Source organism: Somniosus microcephalus, chromosome 12, assembly GCF_052327205.1.
Source record: "Somniosus microcephalus isolate GS21.2 chromosome 12, FLI_Smic_1.0, whole genome shotgun sequence".
NCBI lineage: Eukaryota > Metazoa > Chordata > Chondrichthyes > Squaliformes > Somniosidae > Somniosus > Somniosus microcephalus.
The window spans coordinates 26584429-26604856 of record NC_140998.1 but is presented as its reverse complement, the minus strand read 5'-3'; the positions used below and the strand labels follow the sequence as shown (position 1 = coordinate 26604856).

General features: G+C 48.4%; 1 protein-coding gene across 1 annotated transcript in view; it reads left to right on the top strand.

Moving 5' to 3' along the window:
• Positions 1-20428, top strand: part of abcd4 (ATP-binding cassette, sub-family D (ALD), member 4) — a 75150-nt gene that overhangs the window by 20377 nt on the left and 34345 nt on the right. Inside the window, exons 8-9 of the mRNA XM_086002701.1 lie at positions 5646-5740; positions 6556-6677. Of these exons, the coding sequence (XP_085858827.1) occupies positions 5646-5740; positions 6556-6677 (217 nt within the window). The remainder of the gene's footprint in view (positions 1-5645; positions 5741-6555; positions 6678-20428) is intronic.

The window sequence follows — 20428 nt, the reverse complement described above, 5'->3', positions numbered from 1 at the left end:
GAAAGATGGCACCTCCGACAGTGCAGCACTCCCTCAGCACTGCACTGGAGTGTCAGCCTAGCTTAATGTGCTCAAGTTCCTGAAGTGGGACTTGAACCTTAACCCCCTGACTCAGAGGCGAGGGTGCTACCCACTGAGCCATGGCTGACACACAATGACCGGATAATCTGTTTGTGATGTTGATTGAGGGGCATATGTTGGCCGGGACACATGGAGTGTCAGCCTAGCTTTGTGCTCCGGTCCTTGAAGTGGGACACGAAGCCACAACCTCCTGATTCAGAGGCCAGAGCACCACCCACTGTACCATGATTTTGTTCTGATGAAAATGGGTGCTCTGAGCTTGCACTCGAAGAGCAGATTTGCTTTCCAATAGTCGACCTCTCGCGGCGTTGAACCTGGGCAGTGGAGACCAGTTTGAAACACTCAGGTCAAGCAGGGTTAGAGGATGATGGGGATAATGGAACCGATGTGAGGGAGAGGAGGAGGCAAGAAGGGTGGCTGGGAAGGCGTGTGGGTAAGGGGAGGGGGTGAATGAAGGAAGGGAGTGCTGAGGAAAGGGAATTTGGATCAGCGGGGTGGGGGTAATTGAGGGATGGGGGGAGGCCAGCCCTTGGGGAAGGAGAAATATAGTCAGTAATGGAGTGGGGTTTGGTGGACTTCACTAAGATGTGGAATGAAGCAGGATAAGGATAGCCTGTGAGAGGGATCAGCAGCGAGGTGGGGGGTGCTGGGGGAAAGTGATTTTTTTATTTTTTTATTCATTGATGGGATGTGGGCGTCGCTGGCTAGGCCTGCATTTAGTGCCCATCCCTAATTGCCCTTGAGAAGATGGTGGTGAGCCGCCTTCTTGAACCGCTGCAGTCCATATGGTGTAGGTACACCCACAATGCTGTTCGGAAGGGAGTTCCAGGATTTTGGCCCAGCGACAGTGAAGGAACGGCGATACAGGTCCAAGTCAGGATGGTGTGTGGCTTGGAGGGGAACTTGTAGGTGGTGATGTTCCCATGAGTCTGCTGCCCTTGTCCTTCTAAGTGGTAGAGGTCGCGGGTTTGGAAGGTGCTGTTGAAGGAGCTTTGGCGAGTTGCTGCAGTGCATCTTGTAGATGGTACACACTGCAGCCACAGTGCGTCGGTGGTGGAGGGAGTGAATGTTGAAGGTGGTGGATGGAGTGCCAATCAAGCGGGCTGCTTTATCCTGAATGGTGTTGAGCTTCTTGAGTGTTGTTGGAGCTGCACTCATCCAGGCAAGTGGAGAGTATTCCATCTCTCTCCTGACTTGTGCCTTGTAGATGGTGGAAAGGCTTTGGGGAGTCAGGTGGTGAGACACTCACCGCAGAATTCCCAGCCTCTGGCCTGCTCTTGTAGCCACAGTATTTATATGGCTGGTCCAGTTCAGTTTCTGATCAATGGTAACCCCCAGGATGTTGATAGTGGGGGATTCAGCGACGGTAATGCCATTGAATGTCAAGGGGAGATGGTTAGAGTCTCGCTTGTTGGAGATGGTCATTGCCTGGCACTTGTGTGGTGCGAATGTTACTTGCCACTTGTCAGCCCAAGTCTGAATGTTGTCCAGGTCTTGCTGCATATGGACACGGACTGTGTCAGTATCTGACGAGTCTCGAATGGTGCTGAACAGTGTGCAATCATCAGCGAACATCCCCACTTCTGATCTTATGATGGAGGGATTGGCAGTCAACAGGTGAACGGCAGCTGGTGGGGTGAAGGCGGGGTGGGTGGAGGCTTGGAAGGGGGAGGTGTAGCCAGGAGTGAATGAAGCCAGTGTAGGGGGGTAGAGGGGAATTCATTTCATGACTTGCTGCTTAGTGCTCTTGAGGTGGGGGAACGGGGCTGAAATATTGTGCGGAGGGGGTCAGTACTTGCTTAGCAGGGTGGCTGGGCCCCAAGTCAGATCAACTGGAATTGGACAATAAATGCCACCTTGCCAGAGCTACTCCCATCCCGAGAACACATTATGTATCAAAGAAATAAATTCTTGGATGCGGAATAGGAAATCTCTTGCTTGCATCCAGCGCCCACATCATGGGCACATTATGGTTTGCTGCGGCCAGTCCCCATGTAGCTCTGGCTGTGCCCTCTCTCCTGTGCTAATCCTTTATTGTCGATTGGGAAAAATGAAACTGGTTAGTGTCGCGCCACAGCGCATCTCTCAAACATTAGCACTTCTCGCACACTGGATTATTTTGGAAATAGTGACTTTGGTTGCAGTGTTTAGCTTAGGGACATGGGAACATAGGAGTTAGACCATTCAGCTCCTTGGGCCTGTTCTGCCATTCAATGAAGTCAATGGGAATCGCGGGGCTGGGGGGGGGGGGAAACGCTCCACTGGCTGGAGTCAGACCTAGCACAAAGGAAGATTGTTGTGGTGGGAAGGTCAATCATCTTTACCCCAGGACATCGCTGCAGGTGTTCCTCAGGGCAGTGTCCTAGGCCCAACCATCTTCAGCTGCTTAATCAATGACCTTCCCTCCAACATAAGGTCAGAAATGGGGATGTTCGCTGATGACTGCACAGTGTTCAGCATCATTCACAACTCCTCAGATAATGAAGCAGTCCATGCCCACATGCAACAAGACCTGGACGACGTTCAGGCTTGGGCTGATAAGTGACAGGTAGCACTCGCGCCACAGAAGTGCCAGGCAATGACTATCTCCAACAAGCGAGAGTCTAACCACCTCCCCTGACATTCAACGGTATTACCATCGCGGAATCCCCCACCATCAACATTTTGGGGGTCACCGTTGACCAGAAACTTAACTGGACCAGCCACATAAATACTGTGCCAACAAGAGCAGGTCAGAGGCTGGGTATTCTGCGGCGAGTGACTCACCTCCTGACTCCCCAAAACCTTTCCACCATCTACAAGGCACAAGTCAGGAGTGTGATGGAATACTCTCCACTTGCCTGGATGAGTGCAGCTCCAACAACACTCAAGAAGCTCGATACCATCCAGGACAAAGCAGCCCGCTTGATTGGCACCCCATCCACCACCTTAAACATTCACTCCCTCCACCACTGGCGCACCGTGGCTGCAGTGTGTACCATCTACAAGATGCACTGCAGCAACTCACCAAGGCTTCTTCGACAGCACTTCCCAAACCCGCGACCTCTTCCACCTAGAAGGACAAGCGCAGCAGACACATGGGAACACCACCACCTACAAGCTCCCCTCCAAGTCACAAACCACCCTAACTTAAAAGTATATCGCCGATCCTTCATCGTCGCTGGGTCGAAATTCTAGGTACCCCCTCCCTAACAGCACTGTGGGTGCACCTTCACCACACGGACTGCAGCGGTTCAAGAAGGCGGCTCACCACCACCTCCTTGAGGGCAATTAGGGATGGGCAATAAAATGCTGGCCTTGCCAGCGACGCCCACATCCCATCAATGAATTAAAAAAAATTCGATCGTGGCTGATTTGAACCTCAACTTTTTTGCGCCTTTACTCCATATCCCTTGAGACCCATCAAAAATCAATTGAAAGCTCCAATTGACCCTCGGCATCCACAGCCTTTAGGGGGAGAGTTATTTTCAGATTTCTGCTACCCTTTATGTGGAAAAAATGGTTCCTGATTGACATGAATCTTGTCATTCACGAAAAAGACTTATGAAATAATACTGAGCGGCCTGCGGGTGGCGCTGTCCAGGGAGAGTATAAATACTCGGGCACGGGCCCAGCTTGCGCAGGACATTCTTAACAGGAACTACTGAAGGACACGACTAGACCTCCATGTTGTAAAACAGTTGATTAAAGCTTTGTTTAACGCTTAGACCAAGTGCCGAGTAGTTTTCTTACGTCACTGATTTTCCTCCTGATTGGCCTGGCTCTAATTTTAAGATTACGTCCTCCCAATCTTGATTCCTAACACCAGAGGAAATAGTTTCTCTGAACCGTTCCGATCAGCCCTCAATATACTACACGCAAGGGAATACAGGCCTAGTTTATGCAACAAAGCTCTTGTGCATTGACGCCCTCTGTCGATGTAGATGAGGAGTTGGATTGCTTTTTTTGGGGGTGTGTGTTGTTCTGTTAACAGCCTGCTAATCTGACCCTCTGGTCAAGCAATGGGAAGTTTGGGAGTGTGCGCGCCGAGGCATTGTTTAGAGGAACGCGGTTGCTATGGGTGCAGGTGACTGAATTCACAGTAAATCTCGGGGTGGAAAGACCCTGGTGGGTTATTAGGTTTGGGTTTTGTAGCGGCGAGGGAGCATCCAATAGTGGATTTATTTAAAATGACTATTAAATGATATCACCAGAAATGTATCTGAACAGTGGCAGTTACTGGCACTGAGGTCAGAGAGGTGGCCTACTGCCCTCTGCTGGTAAAAATGCAGATGTGCATACATTAAGGGGTGTGACGGGATTATCGGTTATTAAGGCCGTCTATGGGGGGGTGGGGGGAACATCATTTGTGTGAGACCATTTATATAGTGTTAGATCGTATCCTCACTGGCCCACCACTCCGAAGTTGAAGTCCTCCACTCAAAAATCTATTTTTTTAATTTAGCAGAAAATGTAATTCTCAACGTTGATTACTTTTAAAGCGGCGGGGGGGGGTGGGGCTGATGGAAAGGCTCCCTATTGATATAGTGGTAAATGCCGCGGCTCAGTTCGTAGCACACTCGCCTCTGAGTCAGAAGGTTGTGGGTTCAAGTCCCACTCCAGGGACTCGAGCACATAAAGCTAGGCTAATGCTCCAGTGCAGTGCTGAGGGAGCGCTGCACTGTTTGAGGTGCCGTCTTTCGGATGTGACGTTAAACCGAGGCCCCATCTGCCCTTTTGGGTGGATGTAAAAGATCCCATGCCACTATTTCGAAGAAGAGCAGGGGAGTTATCCTCAGTGTCCTGGCCAATATTTCTCCTTCATCCAGCACCTTAAAAAAAAAAAAAAAGATTATCTGGTCATTATCACATTGCTGTTTGTGGGAGCTTGCTGTGCGCAAATTGGCTGCTGCGTTTCTTACATTATAACAGTGACTACACCTCAAAAGTACTTCAATGGCTGTAAAGCACTTTGGGATGCCCTGAGGTTGTGAAAGGCGCTATATAAATGCAAGTTCTTTTTACCATCCAGTGTGAAATTGAGCCACACAGACCAGGAATGTCGAAGTTCTGCCCCTGGGGCTGGGCTGTTAGGGTTTCTGTATTTCCTGCCCCAATTTGATCGGGCCGGACCATAGTGAGGAGCATCGCTGTCGGATCTGATCATTTACTCCCATACACCCACGTTTAAAGAGCAGGACTGGGATCACTGGATATTGTAGCTTCCCTACAAAATGGGGGGGGGGGGGGGAAGGGTGCGGGGGGAAGGGGGGGAGGGGGGGGGAAGGGTGTAGGGGGGGAAGGGGGGGGAGGGGGGGGGGAAAGGGTGTAGGGGGGGAAGGGGAAGGGTGTGGGGAAGGGTGTAGGGGGGGGGAAGGGGAGTGATGTGGGGGGTGATGGGGGAGGGGAGCTGTGTGGGGGGGAGAGATGGGCGTGGCATGGGGTCGATGGGGGGAAGGGTGTGGTGATGGAGGGAGGGGAGTGATGTACGGAAGGGGTGTTGATTACGAACCCATCAGGTGTGAAGAGGAGGCTCCATAAGTTCTATCTCCTGAAATGATTTGTTGTGATGTGTGTGGTGACAGAGCAGGGCGAGTGGAGCACATGAGGACCAACTGGAGACTGCAGGACCTGCTGCAAACACAGAGGGAGCTGATGTACAGGGAGCTGTGGCTGTACAGTGAGTACACGGACTGTGGAGCTTAGTCTCCAGATAAGGGGTCGGCCATTTAAGACTGAGATGAGGAGGAATTTCTTCACTCCGAGGGTTGTGAATCTTTGGAATTCTCTACCCCAGAGAGCTGTAGAGGCTCAGTCGTTGAGTATATTCAAGACTGAGATCGATAGATTTTTGGACTGTCGGGGAATCGAGGGATATGGGGATCTGGCGGGAAGTGGGGTTGAGGTCGAAGATCAGCCATGATCTTATTGAATGACGGAGCAGGCTCGAGGGGCCGAATGGCCGACTCCAGCTCCTAATTCTTATGTTCTTACAGTGAATACACAGGGAGTTGTGGTTGGACATCGAGTACCTGGGGGATGTTAACGGGGGTTACGCTGAATAAAGTGCCGGTGCAGAATTGCATCATCCCTCACTTTCCCCCTGGTAAACGGGGCAGTTAGGGTTGGCCGATAAATGCGGCCTTAACAGCCGTAGATGCATTTAAGGAAAGCTAGATAAGCACACGACGGGGAGAAGAATTGAAGGTTCTGCTGATGGAGTGAGGTGAAGTAGGGGCGGGAGGAGGCTCGTGTGGAGCATAAAGACTAGCATTGACCAGTAGGGCCGAATGGTCTGTTCCTGTGCTGTAGACATGATGTAAACTCTACGTAACAGCGTCTGCCACACCCCCAAGAATAACTAACTTCACATTCGGGATGGGCAATAAATGCTGGCCTTGCCAGCAACGCCCACATCCTGTGAGCCACCCCCCACCCCAGATAGTCTCTCCTTTTTAACTCCTGGTTAATATGTTTCTCCCTTTCTCCCCTCAGTCGGGGTGAACATATTTGATTACCTGGGCAGTATTGTCAGCTACATCGTCATCGCGATCCCCATCTTTACTGGACTGTACGACAGCTTTTCCCCAGCAGACCTCATCGAGCTGGTCAGCAAGGTACGACCCAGGGCTCCATGTCGCGGCTTGGGTTTAAAGAAAGTCCACCTGGAAAATCGTTGGAAAATAGGTCCCTCGCCTTTTATTTTAAGCTTAATTTATATACATTTCCCTCCCTCCCCCTCATAATACAGGAAACTCTCTTTTAGCTGGCAAAATTCAGGAGTAGGTTCAGGTAAGTTTTATTATATATTAGTGGCCGTGTAACCGGGGCTCCTGCACCTGTGGCCGTGTAACCGGGGCTCCTGCACAAGTGCCGGGTAACCGGGGCTCCTGCACCTGTGGCCGTGTAACCGGGGCTCCTGCACAAGTGCCGGGTAACCGGGGCTCCTGCACCTGTGGCCGTGTAACCGGGGCTCCTGCACCTGTGGCCGTGTAACCGGGGCTCCTGCACAAGTGCCGTGTAACCGGGGCTCCTGCACCTGTGGCCGTGTAACCGGGGCTCCTGCACAAGTGCCGGGTAACCGGGGCTCCTGCACCTGTGGCCGTGTAACCGGGGCTCCTGCACAAGTGCCGGGTAACCGGGGCTCCTGCACCTGTGGCCGTGTACGGGGCTCTCGTACCTTGGTAAGTATACCTCTCTGTAATCCAGACTTTTTGATCAACCGACACCACGCCGGCCCCGTCGGTGCCGGATAAAAGAGTTTCCTGTATATGCATTCCACCCCACCACCCCCCAAGTTCTTATCTCTCCTCCGTTGGCGCCGCTGTCTCTCCGTCTTTATCGCGTTCGTGCTGTGTCCCGGACATGCCTTGGATCAATTCGCACTGTTTACAGTGGAGCGATGTCGGTAGGGAGGTGTGTTGCCTGTCTTTTTTTTTCAGCTCTGGGGCATTTCCAATCTTGCAGTGCCCCGGTTGCCTAGGTTACGGAAGCACCAAGCCATTACAGAGGGGAAAACCTCAGGTTCGGTCTCCGGAGTTAACTGATCCGAACCGCTTGCTTTCCGCAGTTGAATAGCCCGTCTAGGCTGGCGCATGGGCAGCGTACCCGGAGCCGTACCTTCAGTCAGAGTCAGTGCCTTCAGAAGAGAACGGGGAGAAAAGTGGGGCGGGGGGGATGGGTTAGGGTTGCCAACTCTGGTTGGGTGTATTCCTGCAGGTTTCATCACATGACCTCCCGCCTCGAACCATCCCTCCCGCGATTGGTCCATCCTCCAGGTGCGTTGCCTTCCCACGGCCAATTGGAAAGGGAAACAGACTCTTTGTTACCCAATTGGATTCATCTTGACTGTCAGTGAAACAGCCCTCCCCCCGCCCCCTGCCAATCTCCAATACCTCTATAACTAATAAATGAAAGTCTTCAAAGAAAATGAGGGGAAAAAACACAATTTTGTTTAATGATTTTTTTCTCCTGGAGTTTGCTAGCAGATTAATCTTTCATGCCTGGAGACTCCAGGGCAATCCTGGGGGGTTGGCGGCCCTGGGATGGGTACAAATTAGTACTTGTACTGTGGGCTGTGTGCAAATCCTGCTGTGTAAAAGTGACTCGTGCATTGTTGCACTCTCACCGCCCCCTCTCAAAGAAAGAAAGAACTTGCATTTAAAAAGCGCCTTCCACATCCTCAAGACGTCCCGGAGCGCTTTACAGCCAATGAAGTACTTTTGAAGCGTAGTCGCTTGTTGTAATGTAGGAAACTCCCAGGCTAGGAGCTGGAGTTGGAACCAAGGGAAAGGATTCATCATTTGATTTAAACCCCTTCCACCACCCCATCTCGGATTGATTTGTGATTGGAAACCTATTCACTTAATTAAAAAAAGCAGTACTTCCAACCCCCTCTTCCAACCAATGTTCCCTCTAATTTTTTATTTTGGGTGCACGGTCCCTTTAACTGGCTTGCGCGGCTCATTCGCGGTTTCTTGAATGTAAAAGCCGGTGGAGCGGCCTGCGCGGGTTGCTTCCAACCCCCCCTTCCAAGTGGCAGCTCGCGAGGACACAGCAGGAGCAGGACTGCAGCAGGCGTGGTAACCCCTGGCTCGGTTCACGGTGCGGGTCAGCCATGATCTAACTGAGTGAATGGCGGGGACAGGCTCGAGGGGGCTGACTGGCCTGCTCCTGTTTCCCAATGTTGCTGCGAGCCTGCTCTGCATTCCTGAGGTGACATTTGCAGGATGCACCACGGGATGGCGCTGCAGGACACGGCTGTGCGAGGCTGTCTTATTCCCCAGCCCCATGGCGTCTGCACCAGTTATCCCGCCAGCGTCTATTCCCATTTCCTGCGGAATCCAGAGCTGGCCTGGGCCATTTGTTATTTTTCCTCCGTCTTTCTGCTGGTATTTTTGTCCCATCCTCGCTTGAGAGCCGCGCAAGCGAACCTCCAGTGGGGGCTGATGGATCGGGAGCAGGGTTTCCCACTCTGGTTGGATGTATTCCTGGAAGTTTAATTAACTTTAAGAAACGAGATAGGATTAATTAATGACCTCATAGTGAAGGCGCCCCTAGGTAGCAGCGATCATAATATGGTTGAATTTTACATTCAGTTTGAGGGAGAGAAGATTGGGTCCAAGACTAGTATTTTAAACTTAAATAAGGGCAATTATGAGGACATGAAAGCAGAGCTAGCTAAAGTGAACTGGCCAATTAGGTTAAGGGATCGGTCAATAGAGTCGCAGTGGCAGACATTTAAGGGGCTATTTCAAAATACACAGAATATATACATTCCAATAAGAAAGAAAAATTCCAAGGGGAGGACCCACCATCCATGGATAACTAAAAAAGTTAAAGATAGTATCAAACTTAAAGAAAAAGCATATAATTGCGCAAAGATGACTGGCAGGTCAGAAGATTGGACAGAATATAAAAAACAGCAAAGAATAACTAAAAGGTTAATAAGGAGAGAAAATTAGAGTATGAGAGAAAGCTAGCTAGAAATATAAAAGCAGATAGTAAGAGTTTCTATAGATATTTTTAAAAAGAAAAGAGTTAACAAAGTGAGCGTTGGTCCTATAGAAGGTGAGTCTGGGGAATTAATAATGGGAAATGAGATGGCAGTTGAATTGAACAGGTATTTTGCATCGGTCTTCACTATAGTGGATACAAGTAACATCCCAGAAATAGCTGTAAATCAGGAAATGGAAGGAACTCAAGAAAATTATAATCACCAGGGAAGTGGTACTGAGCAAATTGTTGGAGCTGCGGGCTGACAAGTCCCCGGGTCCTGATGGACTTCATCCTAGGGTCTTAAAAGAAGTGGCTAGTGAGATAGTTGATGCGTTGGTTTTAATTTCCCAAAATTCCCTAGATTTGGGGAAGGTACCATTAGATTGGAAAATAGTGAATGTAACTCCTTTATTCAAAAAGGGAGGGAGACAGAAAGCAGGAATCTACAGGCCAGTTAGCTTAACATCTGTCATAGGGAAGATGTTAGAAGCTATTATTAAAGACATTATAGCAGGGCACTTAGAAAAGTTCAAAGTAATCAGGCAGAGTCAACATGGTTTTGTGAAAGGGAAATCATGTTTAACCAATTTACTGGAGTTCTTTGAGGAAGTAACATGTGCTGTGGATAAAGGGGAACTGGTGGATGTACTGTACTTAGATTTCCAGAAGGCATTTGATAAGGTGCCACATCAAAGGTTATTGTGGAAAATTAAAGCTCATGCTGCAGGGGGTAACATATTGGCATGGGTAGAAGATTGGCTAGCTAACAGGAAACAGAGAGTAGGCATAAATGGGTCATTTTCTGATTGGCAAGATGTAACGAGTGGTGTGCCACAGGGATCAGTGCTGGGGCCTCAACTTTTTACAATTTATATAAATGACTTGGATAAAGGGAATGAAGGTGTGGTTGATAAATTTGCTGATGACACAAAGATAGTAAATTCTGAAGCGGACATAAGGAGGCTACATAGAAACATAGAAGATAGGAGCAGGAGTAGGCCATTCGGCCCTTCGAGCCTGCTCCGCCATTCAATGAGATCATGGCTGATCATCCAAATTCAGTACCCTGTCCCTGCCTTCTCCCCATATCCCTTGATCCCTTTAGCCTTAAGAAATATATCCAACTCTTTCTTGAATATATTTAAAGACTTGGCCTCAACCGCCTTCTGTGGTAGAGAATTCCACAGGTTCACCACTCTCTGGGTGAAGAAATTCTTCCTCATCCCTGTCCTAAATGGCTTACCCCTTATCCTTAGACTATGACCCCTGGTTCTGGACTGTCTGACCATTGGGAATATTCTACCTGCATCTAGTTTGTCCAGACCTGTCAGAATTTTATAAGTTTCGATGAGATCCCCTCTCATTCTTCTAAACTCCAGCGAGTATAAGCCCAATCGACCCAATCTCTCCTCATATGTCATTCCTGCCATCCCAGGGATCAGCCTTGTGAATCTTCGCTGAACTCCTTCCATGGCAAGAACATCCTTCCTCAGATAAGGTGACCCAAACTGCACACAGTACTCAAGGTGTGGTCTCACCAAGGCCCTGTACAACTGCAGCAGGACATCCTTGCTCCTGTACTCAAACCCTTTTGCTATGAAAACCAACATACCATTTGCCTTCTTCACTGCCTGCTGCACCTGCATGCTTACCTTCAGCGACTGGTGCACAAGGACACCCAGGTCTCGTTGCACTTCCCCTTCTCCCAATCTATTGCCATTCAGATAATAGTCTGCCTTTCTGTTTTTGACACCAAAGTGGATAATCTCGCATTTATCCACGTTATATAGTATCTGCCACGCTTCTGCCCAATCACCCAACCTGTCCAAATCATCCTGGAATTTCTCGGTATCCTCCTCGCAGCACACACGCCCACCCAGCTTTGTGTCGTCTGCAAACTTGGAGATATTACATCTAGTTCCCTTATCTAGATCATTAATGTATATTGTGAATAGCTGGGGTCCAAGGACCGATCCCTGCGGTACCCCACTAGTCACTGCCTGCCACTCGGAAAAAGACCCGTTAATTCCTACTCTCTGCTTTCTGTCCGCCAACCAGTTCTCTATCTAAGTCAATACCTTGCCCCCAATCCCATGTGCCTTAACTTTACAAGCTAATCTCTTATGCGGGACCTTATCGAAAGCCTTTTGAAAGTCCAAATACACCACATCTACTGGTTCTCCCTTATCTATTTTCCCAGTTACATCCTCAAAAAATTCCAGTAGATTATTCAAGCACGATTTACCTTTTGTAAATCCATGTTGACTTTGTCCGATCCTGTCACTGTTTTCCAAGTGCTCAGCTATTACATCCTTTATAATGGACTCTAGCATTTTCCTCACTACCGATGTCAGGCTTACCGGTCTGTAATTCCCCGTTTTCTCTCTACCACCCTTTTTGAATAGTGGGGTAACATTAGCTACCCTCCAATCCATGGGTACTGTTCCAGATTCCAGCGAATTTTGGAAGATGATCAGCAATGCATCAACTATTTCTAGGGCCACTTCCTTAAGTACCCTAGGATGTAGATTATCAGGCCCTGGGGATTTATCGGCCTTCAATCCCGTCAATTTCCCTAACACCATTTCCCTACAAATACTGATTTCTTTCAGTTCCTCCCTGTCATTAGACCCTATGTTCCCCGACATCTCTGGGAGGTTATTTGTGTCCTCCTTTGTGAAGACAGAACCAAAATATGCATTTAATTGGTCTGCCATTTCTTTGTTCCTCATTATAACTTCCCCTGCTTCTGACTGCAAGGGACCTACACTTGATTTCACTAATCTTTTTCTCTTCACATATCTATAAAAGCTCTTAGTCAGTTTTTATGTTCCCTGCAAGCTTACTCTCATATTCTATTTTCCCTTTCTTAATTAATCCCTTTGTCCTCCTTTGTTGAATCCTAAACTGCTCCCAATCCTCAGGGTTACCGCTTTTTCTGGCCAATTTATATGCCCTCTCCTTGGATCTTATGCTATCCCTAATTTCCCTTGTTAGCCATGGTTGAGTCACCCTTTTTGTTTTATTCTTATCCCAAACTGGGATGAACAACTTCTGTAGATCATCCATGCGGTCTTTGAATGTTTGCCATTGCCTATCCACCGTCAACCCTTTTGAGTGCGAGAATCGGCGGGAATCGCGGGCTAAGCGGCTGTATAAAGGCTCCAGAGACCCAGGTAAGGACTCAGTGCGAGAATCGGCGGAAATCGCGGGCTGAGCGGCTGTATAAAGGCTCCAGAGACCCAGGTAAGGCCTCAGTGTGAGAATCGGCGGGAATCGCGGGCTGAACGGCTGTATAAAGGCCCCAGAGACCCAGGTAAGGCCTCAGTGCGAGAATCGGCGGGAATCGCGGGCTGAACGGCTGTATAAAGGCCCCAGAGACCCAGGTAAGGCCTCAGTGTGAGAATCGGCGGGAATCGCGGGCTGAACGGCTGTATAAAGGCTCCCGAGACCCAGGTAAGGCCTCAGTGTGAGAATCGGCGGGAATAGCGGGCTGAGCGGCTGTATAAAGGCCCCAGAGACCCAGGTAAGGCCTCAGTGCGAGAATCGGCGGGAATCGCGGGCTGAGCGGCTGTATAAAGGCCCCAGAGACCCAGGTAAGGCCTCAGTGCGAGAATCGGCGGGAATCGCGGGCTGAACGGCTGTATAAAGGCTCCCGAGACCCAGGTAAGGCCTCAGTGCGAGAATCGGCGGGAATCATGGGAATCGCGGGCTGAGCGGCTGTATAAAGGCCCCAGAGACCCAGGTAAGGCCTCAGTGTGAGAATCGGCGGGAATCGCGGGCTGAGCGGCTGTATAAAGGCCCCAGAGACCCAGGTAAGGCCTCAGTGCGAGAATCGGCGGGAATCGCGGGCTGAACGGCTGTATAAAGGCTCCAGAGACCCAGGTAAGGCCTCAGTGCGAGAATCGGCGGGAATCGCGGGCTGAGCGGCTGTATAAAGGCCCCAGAGACCCAGGTAAGGCCTCAGTGCGAGAATCGGCGGGAATCGCGGGCTGAGCGTCTGTATAAAGGCCCCAGAGACCCAGGTAAGGCCTCAGTGCGAGAATCGGCGGGAATCGCGGGCTGAGCGGCTGTATAAAGGCCCCAGAGACCCAGGTAAGGCCTACCAATCTCCAGTCTCGGACCTCGGAGGGAAGGAGAGAGGTAAAAAGTAATCCAAGTGTGACATCACCAGAAAGCGGATAAGTGATTGGTTGGTGAGTATTTCTTTTTTAAGCTTAAACTCTGTGGTTTATAGTTTCTAAGGTGCGATATTCATCATCTAGAATCGGGGCAGAGGGTATTTAAGAATAATATTAATAAATTTAATTAATTACATAGAATGGGAGATCAGGTGATGTGTTGCTGCTGCAATATGTGGGAGCTGGTGGACACCATTGATGCTCACGGTGATCACATTTGCAGTAAGTGTTGGCTGCTCGAGGAATTCGGCTCCGTGTTGAAGAGCTGGAGTCCGAGCTTCAAACACTGAGACACATCAGGGAGGGGGAGAGTTACCTGGACTCTGTGTATCACGAGGTAGTCACACCAATTAGATTAATTAATTCAGATGTAGTCCGTGGCCAGGGTCAGGATGGTGTGACTAGAAGTGAGGCAGGTACGGGGATCCAGGAGGTAGTGTTGGAGGAGTCGCAGCCCTTGCTCTTGTCCAACAGGTTCGAGGCTCTTACTCCCTATGGGGACGGGAACGGGGACTGCAGGGAGAATGAGCAACCCGGCCACAGCACCGTGGAGCAGGGGGCCATTCAAGTGGGGGGAGTAAAAAGAAATGTTGTAGTGGTAGGGGATAGTATCGTTAGGGGGATAGATAGAGTTCTTTGCAGCCGAGAGCGAGTGTCCTGAAGGCTGTGTTGCCTGCCCGGTGCCAGGGTTAAGGACATCTCCTCTGGGCTGGAGAGAAACTTGGAGTGGGAGGGGGAGGATCCAGTTGTCGTGGTCCACGTTGGTACCAACGACATAGATAGGACAAGGAAGGAGGTTCTGCTGAGGGAGTTTGAGCAGCTAGGGGCCAAATTAAAAAGCAGAACCACAAGAGTATTAATCTCTGGATTACTACCTGAGCCACGTGCAAATTTGGCTAGGGTAAATAAAATTAGAGAGTTAAATGCGTGGCTCAAAGACTGGTGTGGGAGAAATGGGTTTTGCTTCCTGGGACACTGGCATCAGTACTGGGACAGGAGAGAGCTGTTCCGTTGGGACGGACTTCACTTGGCCAGTGCTGGGACTAGAATCCTGGCGAATCGAATAACTAGGGCTGTAGAGAGGGCTTTGAACTAATTAGTGGGGGGGGAGGTTTCAAGAGAGCGAAAAATAAAAATGTCAGCGGAGAAGGCAATAGAGCAAGGTAGCAGTGGGGGAATTAAAAACCAGAGCGTGTCAGGAAGGGACAGAATGTATAATGATAAAGGTAAAGTAGTAAAAGGGGTAAAAGCAGGAATAAATTGTCAGAAAACATATTTGAAAGTTCTTTATCTGAATGCACGCAGCATTCGTAACAAAATAGACGAGTTGACGGTACAAATAACTACACATGGGTATGATCTGGTGGCCATTACGGAAACATGGCTGCAAGATAATCATGACTGGGAACTAAACATGCAAAGGTATTTGACAATTAGGAAGGAAAGGGAGGTGGGGTGCTATGTTAATCAAGGATGGAATCACTGCAATAGTCAGAAATGATATTGGGTCAAAGGATCAGGATAGTGAAATAGTTTGAGTGGAGATAAGGAATAATAAGGGGAAAAAGTCACTAGTGGGCGTAGTCTATAGGCCTCCTAACAGTTGCAACTCTGTTGGTCAGAGTATAAATCAGGAAATAGTTGGGGCTTGTAATAAGGGAACAGCTATTGTTGTGGTGAAAATAAATTCACATCTAAACCGTGTAAAAGTAAAAAGATGCAGTTTATTATCAGAGCTCTGGGAGAAGAGTCTCAGACCCCGCGGTCTGTGCGAGCACCTTCTCGTTCTCTCTTGGTTGGTACAGCTTTTTATTCTATTTTCATCCAATCACATTGTATTACAATAATCACCTGATCACATTGTATTACAATAATCACCTGATCACATATGGATTCTTTTCAGTATTAGTAAAGGTTAGTTACATCTTACTATGCCTTTGGTCACAGGTCAAATTCCCATGACCCCTATATTCTGCTGTGTCTACAGTTTTTAGCTAAAGCAGCAGATTGGCGGTTAGGATCAGATCAGCCATGATCTTATTGAATGGCGGAGCAGGCTCGAGGGGCCGATTGGCCAACTCCTGCTCCTATTTCTTATGTTCTTATATTCCTTATCACTTACGCAAAACGCACATATTCTGTCTGGTCCCACAACTGCGTCTTATCTTGGTTTTTCGAAGCTTCTCACATTGTTCTTTGTTTAGTTTTGCCTTTTTACGTAAGTCAGTTTTTATTGTGATATTTCTTATCTCAACCTGGTTTCTTTTAGTCACTTTCACATGACCCCACTCCTTTGTTCTGATTTTAATTTTGCTGGCATCACTTAAGTAGTGGTCACCTCGGCTGTCCGAATTCTGAGGGGGTTCAATTTAACCCCTTCAATACAATAGCTAATTAATCCTCCCCTGCAATGATTCTGGCGGTTAGGCCCTCGTGACCCTTCTTGGTCTGCAATACTGGGCTGCAGGTCATCGCTTACTTACAAACAACTTGTTTGTAACTGAACCCATTCTTTCTGTTCTGCTTCTTATCTCTGCCCTCTGGATCATGATGTCTGGTTCTTCAAACCGCCAGACCACATTTGCTAGTTGCTAGGTTGAGGTTCCTTTTTCCTACCTTTCCGAAACTCAAAACAACTATTGTTATTCTATGCAAGCCAATGCAGTTTATTAAATCTTTCTCACAGTTCAGCATTAGCTGTGTGTAGCCTGGTGGCTATGCCTTATCTTATTCTTGTAAGGCTCCATTGTACAAAGTCCTTGAGCTGGGCACACTTTTTATCTAGCCACCTGGCTTCTCCTCAGCTCTTAGTGATTTTCCACATGACCCCCCTCTCTCTAATTTGTTTGCCCTGCATTTTAAACACAGAGGATTTGCTTTTAACCCTTTCATGGGGGATTTTAACTTTCATATTGACTGGACTAATCAAATTGGGCATGGCAGCCTTGAGGAAGAGTTCATAGAGTGTATTAGGGACGGGTTCCTTGAGCAGTATGTAACTGAACCAACCAGGGGGCAGGCAATCTTAGATCTGGTCCTGTGTAATGAGACAGGATTAATAAAAAATGTCCTAGTAAAGGATCCCCTTGGAATGAGTGACCATAATATGGTTGAATTCCAAATTCAGTTTGAGGATGAGAGTTGGATCTCAAACCAGCGTACTGAGCTTAAATAAAGGAGACTATAAAGGTATGAGAGTAGAATTGACTAAAGTGGACTGGGAAAACAGATTAAAGTGTAAGACGGTACAAGAGCAGTGGTCTACATTCAAGGAGATATTTCACATCTTTCAAGATAAATATATTCCACTGAGGAAAAAGGGGAATAAAAGAAAAGACAGCCATCCGTGGCTTAGTAAAGTAATAAAGGATAGTATCCGACTGAAAACAAGGGCATATAAAGTAGCCAAATCTAGTGGGAGGATAGAAGATTGGGAAGCATTTAAAAGCCAGCAAACAATAACTAAAAGATTAATTAAGAAAGGGAAGATAGATTATGAAAGTAAACTAGCAAAAAATATAAAAACAGATAGCAAGAGTTTCCACAGCTATATAAAAAGAAAAAGTGTGGCTAAAGTGAACGTTGGTCCCTTAGAGGATGGGACCGGGAAACTAGTGGTGGGGAACATGGAGATGGCAAAGATGCTGAACAAATATTTTGTATCAGTCTTTACAGTAGAGGACACTAAAAATACCCCAACACTGGACAAACAGGGGGCAATGGGGGGGGAGGAGCTAAACACGATTAAAATCACTAAGGAGATGGTACTCAGTAAAATAATGGGACTTAAGGCGGATAAATCCCCCAGACCTGATGGCCTACATCCTAGGGTCTTGAGAGAAATGGCGGTAGGGATTGTGGATGCATTGGTGATTATTTTCCAGAACTCCCTGGACTCAGGAAAGGTCCCGGCAGATTGGAAAACTGCTAATGTAACACCCTTATTTAAGAAGGGAAGTAGACAAAAAGCTGGAAACTATAGACCAGTTAGCCTAACATCTGTGGTTGGCAAAATGTTGGAGTCCATTATTAAGGAAACAGTAACAGAGCATTTGGATAAACATAATTTAATAGGACAGAGTCAGCATGGTTTTATGAAGGGGAAGTCATGTTTGACAAATTTGCTCGAATTCTTTGAGGATATAACATACAGGGTGGATAAAGAGGAACCAGTGGATGTAGTGTATTTGGATTTCCAAAAGGCATTTGACAAGGTTCCACACAAAAGATTACTGCACAAGATACGAAATCACGGGATAAGGGGTAATATACTGGCATGGGTGGAAGATTGGCTATCTAACAGAAAACAAAGAGTTGGGATAAATGGTTCATTCTCGGGCTGGCAATCAGTAACTAGTAGTGTTCCGCAGGGGTCGTTGCTGGGACCCCCAACTCTTTACAATCTATATTAACGATTTGGAGGAAGGGACTGAGTGCAACATATCCAAGTTTGCCGACGATACAAAGATGGGAGGGAAAGCAGTGAGTGAGGAGGACATAAAAAACCTGCAAAAGGACATAGACAGGCTAAGTGAGTGGGCAGAGATTTGGCAGATGCAATATAATGTTGGAAAGTGTGAGGTTATGCACTTTGGCAGCAAAAATCAAAGAGCAAGTTATTATCTAAATGGAGAGAAACTGGAAAGTACTGCAGTACAAAGGGATCTGGGGGTCCTGGTGCATGAAACACAAAAAGTTAGTTTGCAGGTGCAGCAGGTGATCAGGAAGGCCAATGGAATCTTGGCTTTTATTGCGAGGGGGATGGAGTATAAAAACAGGGAAGTCTTGCTGCAGTTATACAGGGTATTGGTGAGGCCACACCTGGAATACTGTGTGCAGTTTTGGTTTCCATATTTAAGAAAAGATATACTTGCTCTCGAGGCGGTTCAGAGAAGGTTCACTCGGTTGATTCCAGAGATGAGGGGGTTGAAGTATGAGGAAAGGTTGAGTAGGTTGGGACTCTACTCATTGGAGTTCAGAAGAATGAGAGGCGATCTTATCGAAACATATAAGATTGTGAGGGGGCTTGATCGGGTGGATGCGGTGAGGATGTTTCCACTGATGGGTGAGACTAGAACTAGGGGGCATAATCTAAGAATAAGGGGCTGCCCTTTCAAAACTGAGATGAGGAGAAACTTCTTCACTCAGAGGGTAGTAAATCTATGGAATTTGCTACCCCAGAGAGCTGCGGAAGCTGCAACATTAAATAAATTTAAAATGGAGATAGACAGTTTCCTAGCAGATAAGGGAATTAGGGGTTACGGGGAGAGGGCAGGGAAGTGGACGTGAGTCTAGGTTCGGATCAGCCATGATCCTATTGAATGGCGGAGCAGGCCCGAGGGGCCGTATGGCCTACTCCTGCTCCTACTACTTATGTTCTTATTACCCATACAGATTCCGCATCATCAGAGTTAATATCCTTCCTTTCAATTGTGTTAATCCCCTCTTTAACCAGCAATGCTACACCACCTCCCTTTCCTTTTTGCCTATCCTTCCTAAATATTGAATACCCCTGGATGTTGAGTTCCCAGCCTTGGCCACCCTGGAGCCATGTTTCTGTAATCCCAATCAAATCATATTCGTTTACCTCTATTTGCACAGCTAATTCATCCACCTTGTTCCGAATGCTCCTTGCATTAAGACACAACGGCCCCAATTTTCGGGCAGCCGTCGGGCGGCTTTTCATGCGGCCGTGGTCCGAAAATCGCAGAAAAGGCGGGTCGGGACCCCCCCGCCTGATTCCCCGCCCCGTCCGACTTTCGGACTGCCGTTTTCACGCGCCCCGCTTCAGTCCCGCCCGCCGCTGGCGGGAATGGTCGTCGGAGCACTAAAGCAATTATCTGCTTGTTGAAGTGGATTTTCCCGCGCCGTTGCGACTTTGGGGCTTTCCCCACCTGAAACCCGCCTGCAGAGAACCCCGCCGATGAGAGCTGGCGTGAAAACAGCTGGCTTGCTTGCTTGCAGCAGCAGGTCGCTGAGGGCTGAAGATATTTAAAGAGGCAGCATTTGCAGGCTGCAGGACCTTGTTGATCAAGGCTTGGGGGAACTTTTTCAAGCCTTAGGAGCAGCTGCAGAAAGTTGGAGCCTCACACACTTCTTCAGTGTGAGCTCCTGGGAAGCCCCTCTCACCACCCTAACTCAGGACCTCCTCAACCGAGGCATCTGCTAGAAGCATGGGAGGCCTTTGGCACCTTCCCTTCCTGGCATTAGAGGATCTCCAACAGCAGAGGTGGCAGCAGCAGAACCAGGAACAGCAGGATGATTACCAGGAGCACCAGGCTGCTGCTCACTCACCTGAAGCTGCACAAGCCAGAAGGGGTCAGCGCTTGGAAGTGGCTTGAGAGCACCTTGCTGCGCTTTAGGGGGCCAGTGGAACCCGTTTCTGCACTGGCAGTCCTACTCAGAAGGACTTCCATGAAGATCTGGTTTCTCTGTTCAACAGATGGCCAACGCTCCTCAAGAGATGTCATTCTCTTATGAGCACTCACCATGTTTTCCGTATGCTGGCGAGTTATCTCCTCCATGGAGGTTGCCAACCTTTCCATGGTGCTGCGTTCATGCACCAATGACTCCACAAAGGCTCTGCTCATGGTCGCTATGGACTCCTCCATTCGCTCCACACTCGCAGCGACCCTGGAGACAAAACCTGCCAGAGACTCCTGCATCTGTGCGTGGAGATCCATCACCTC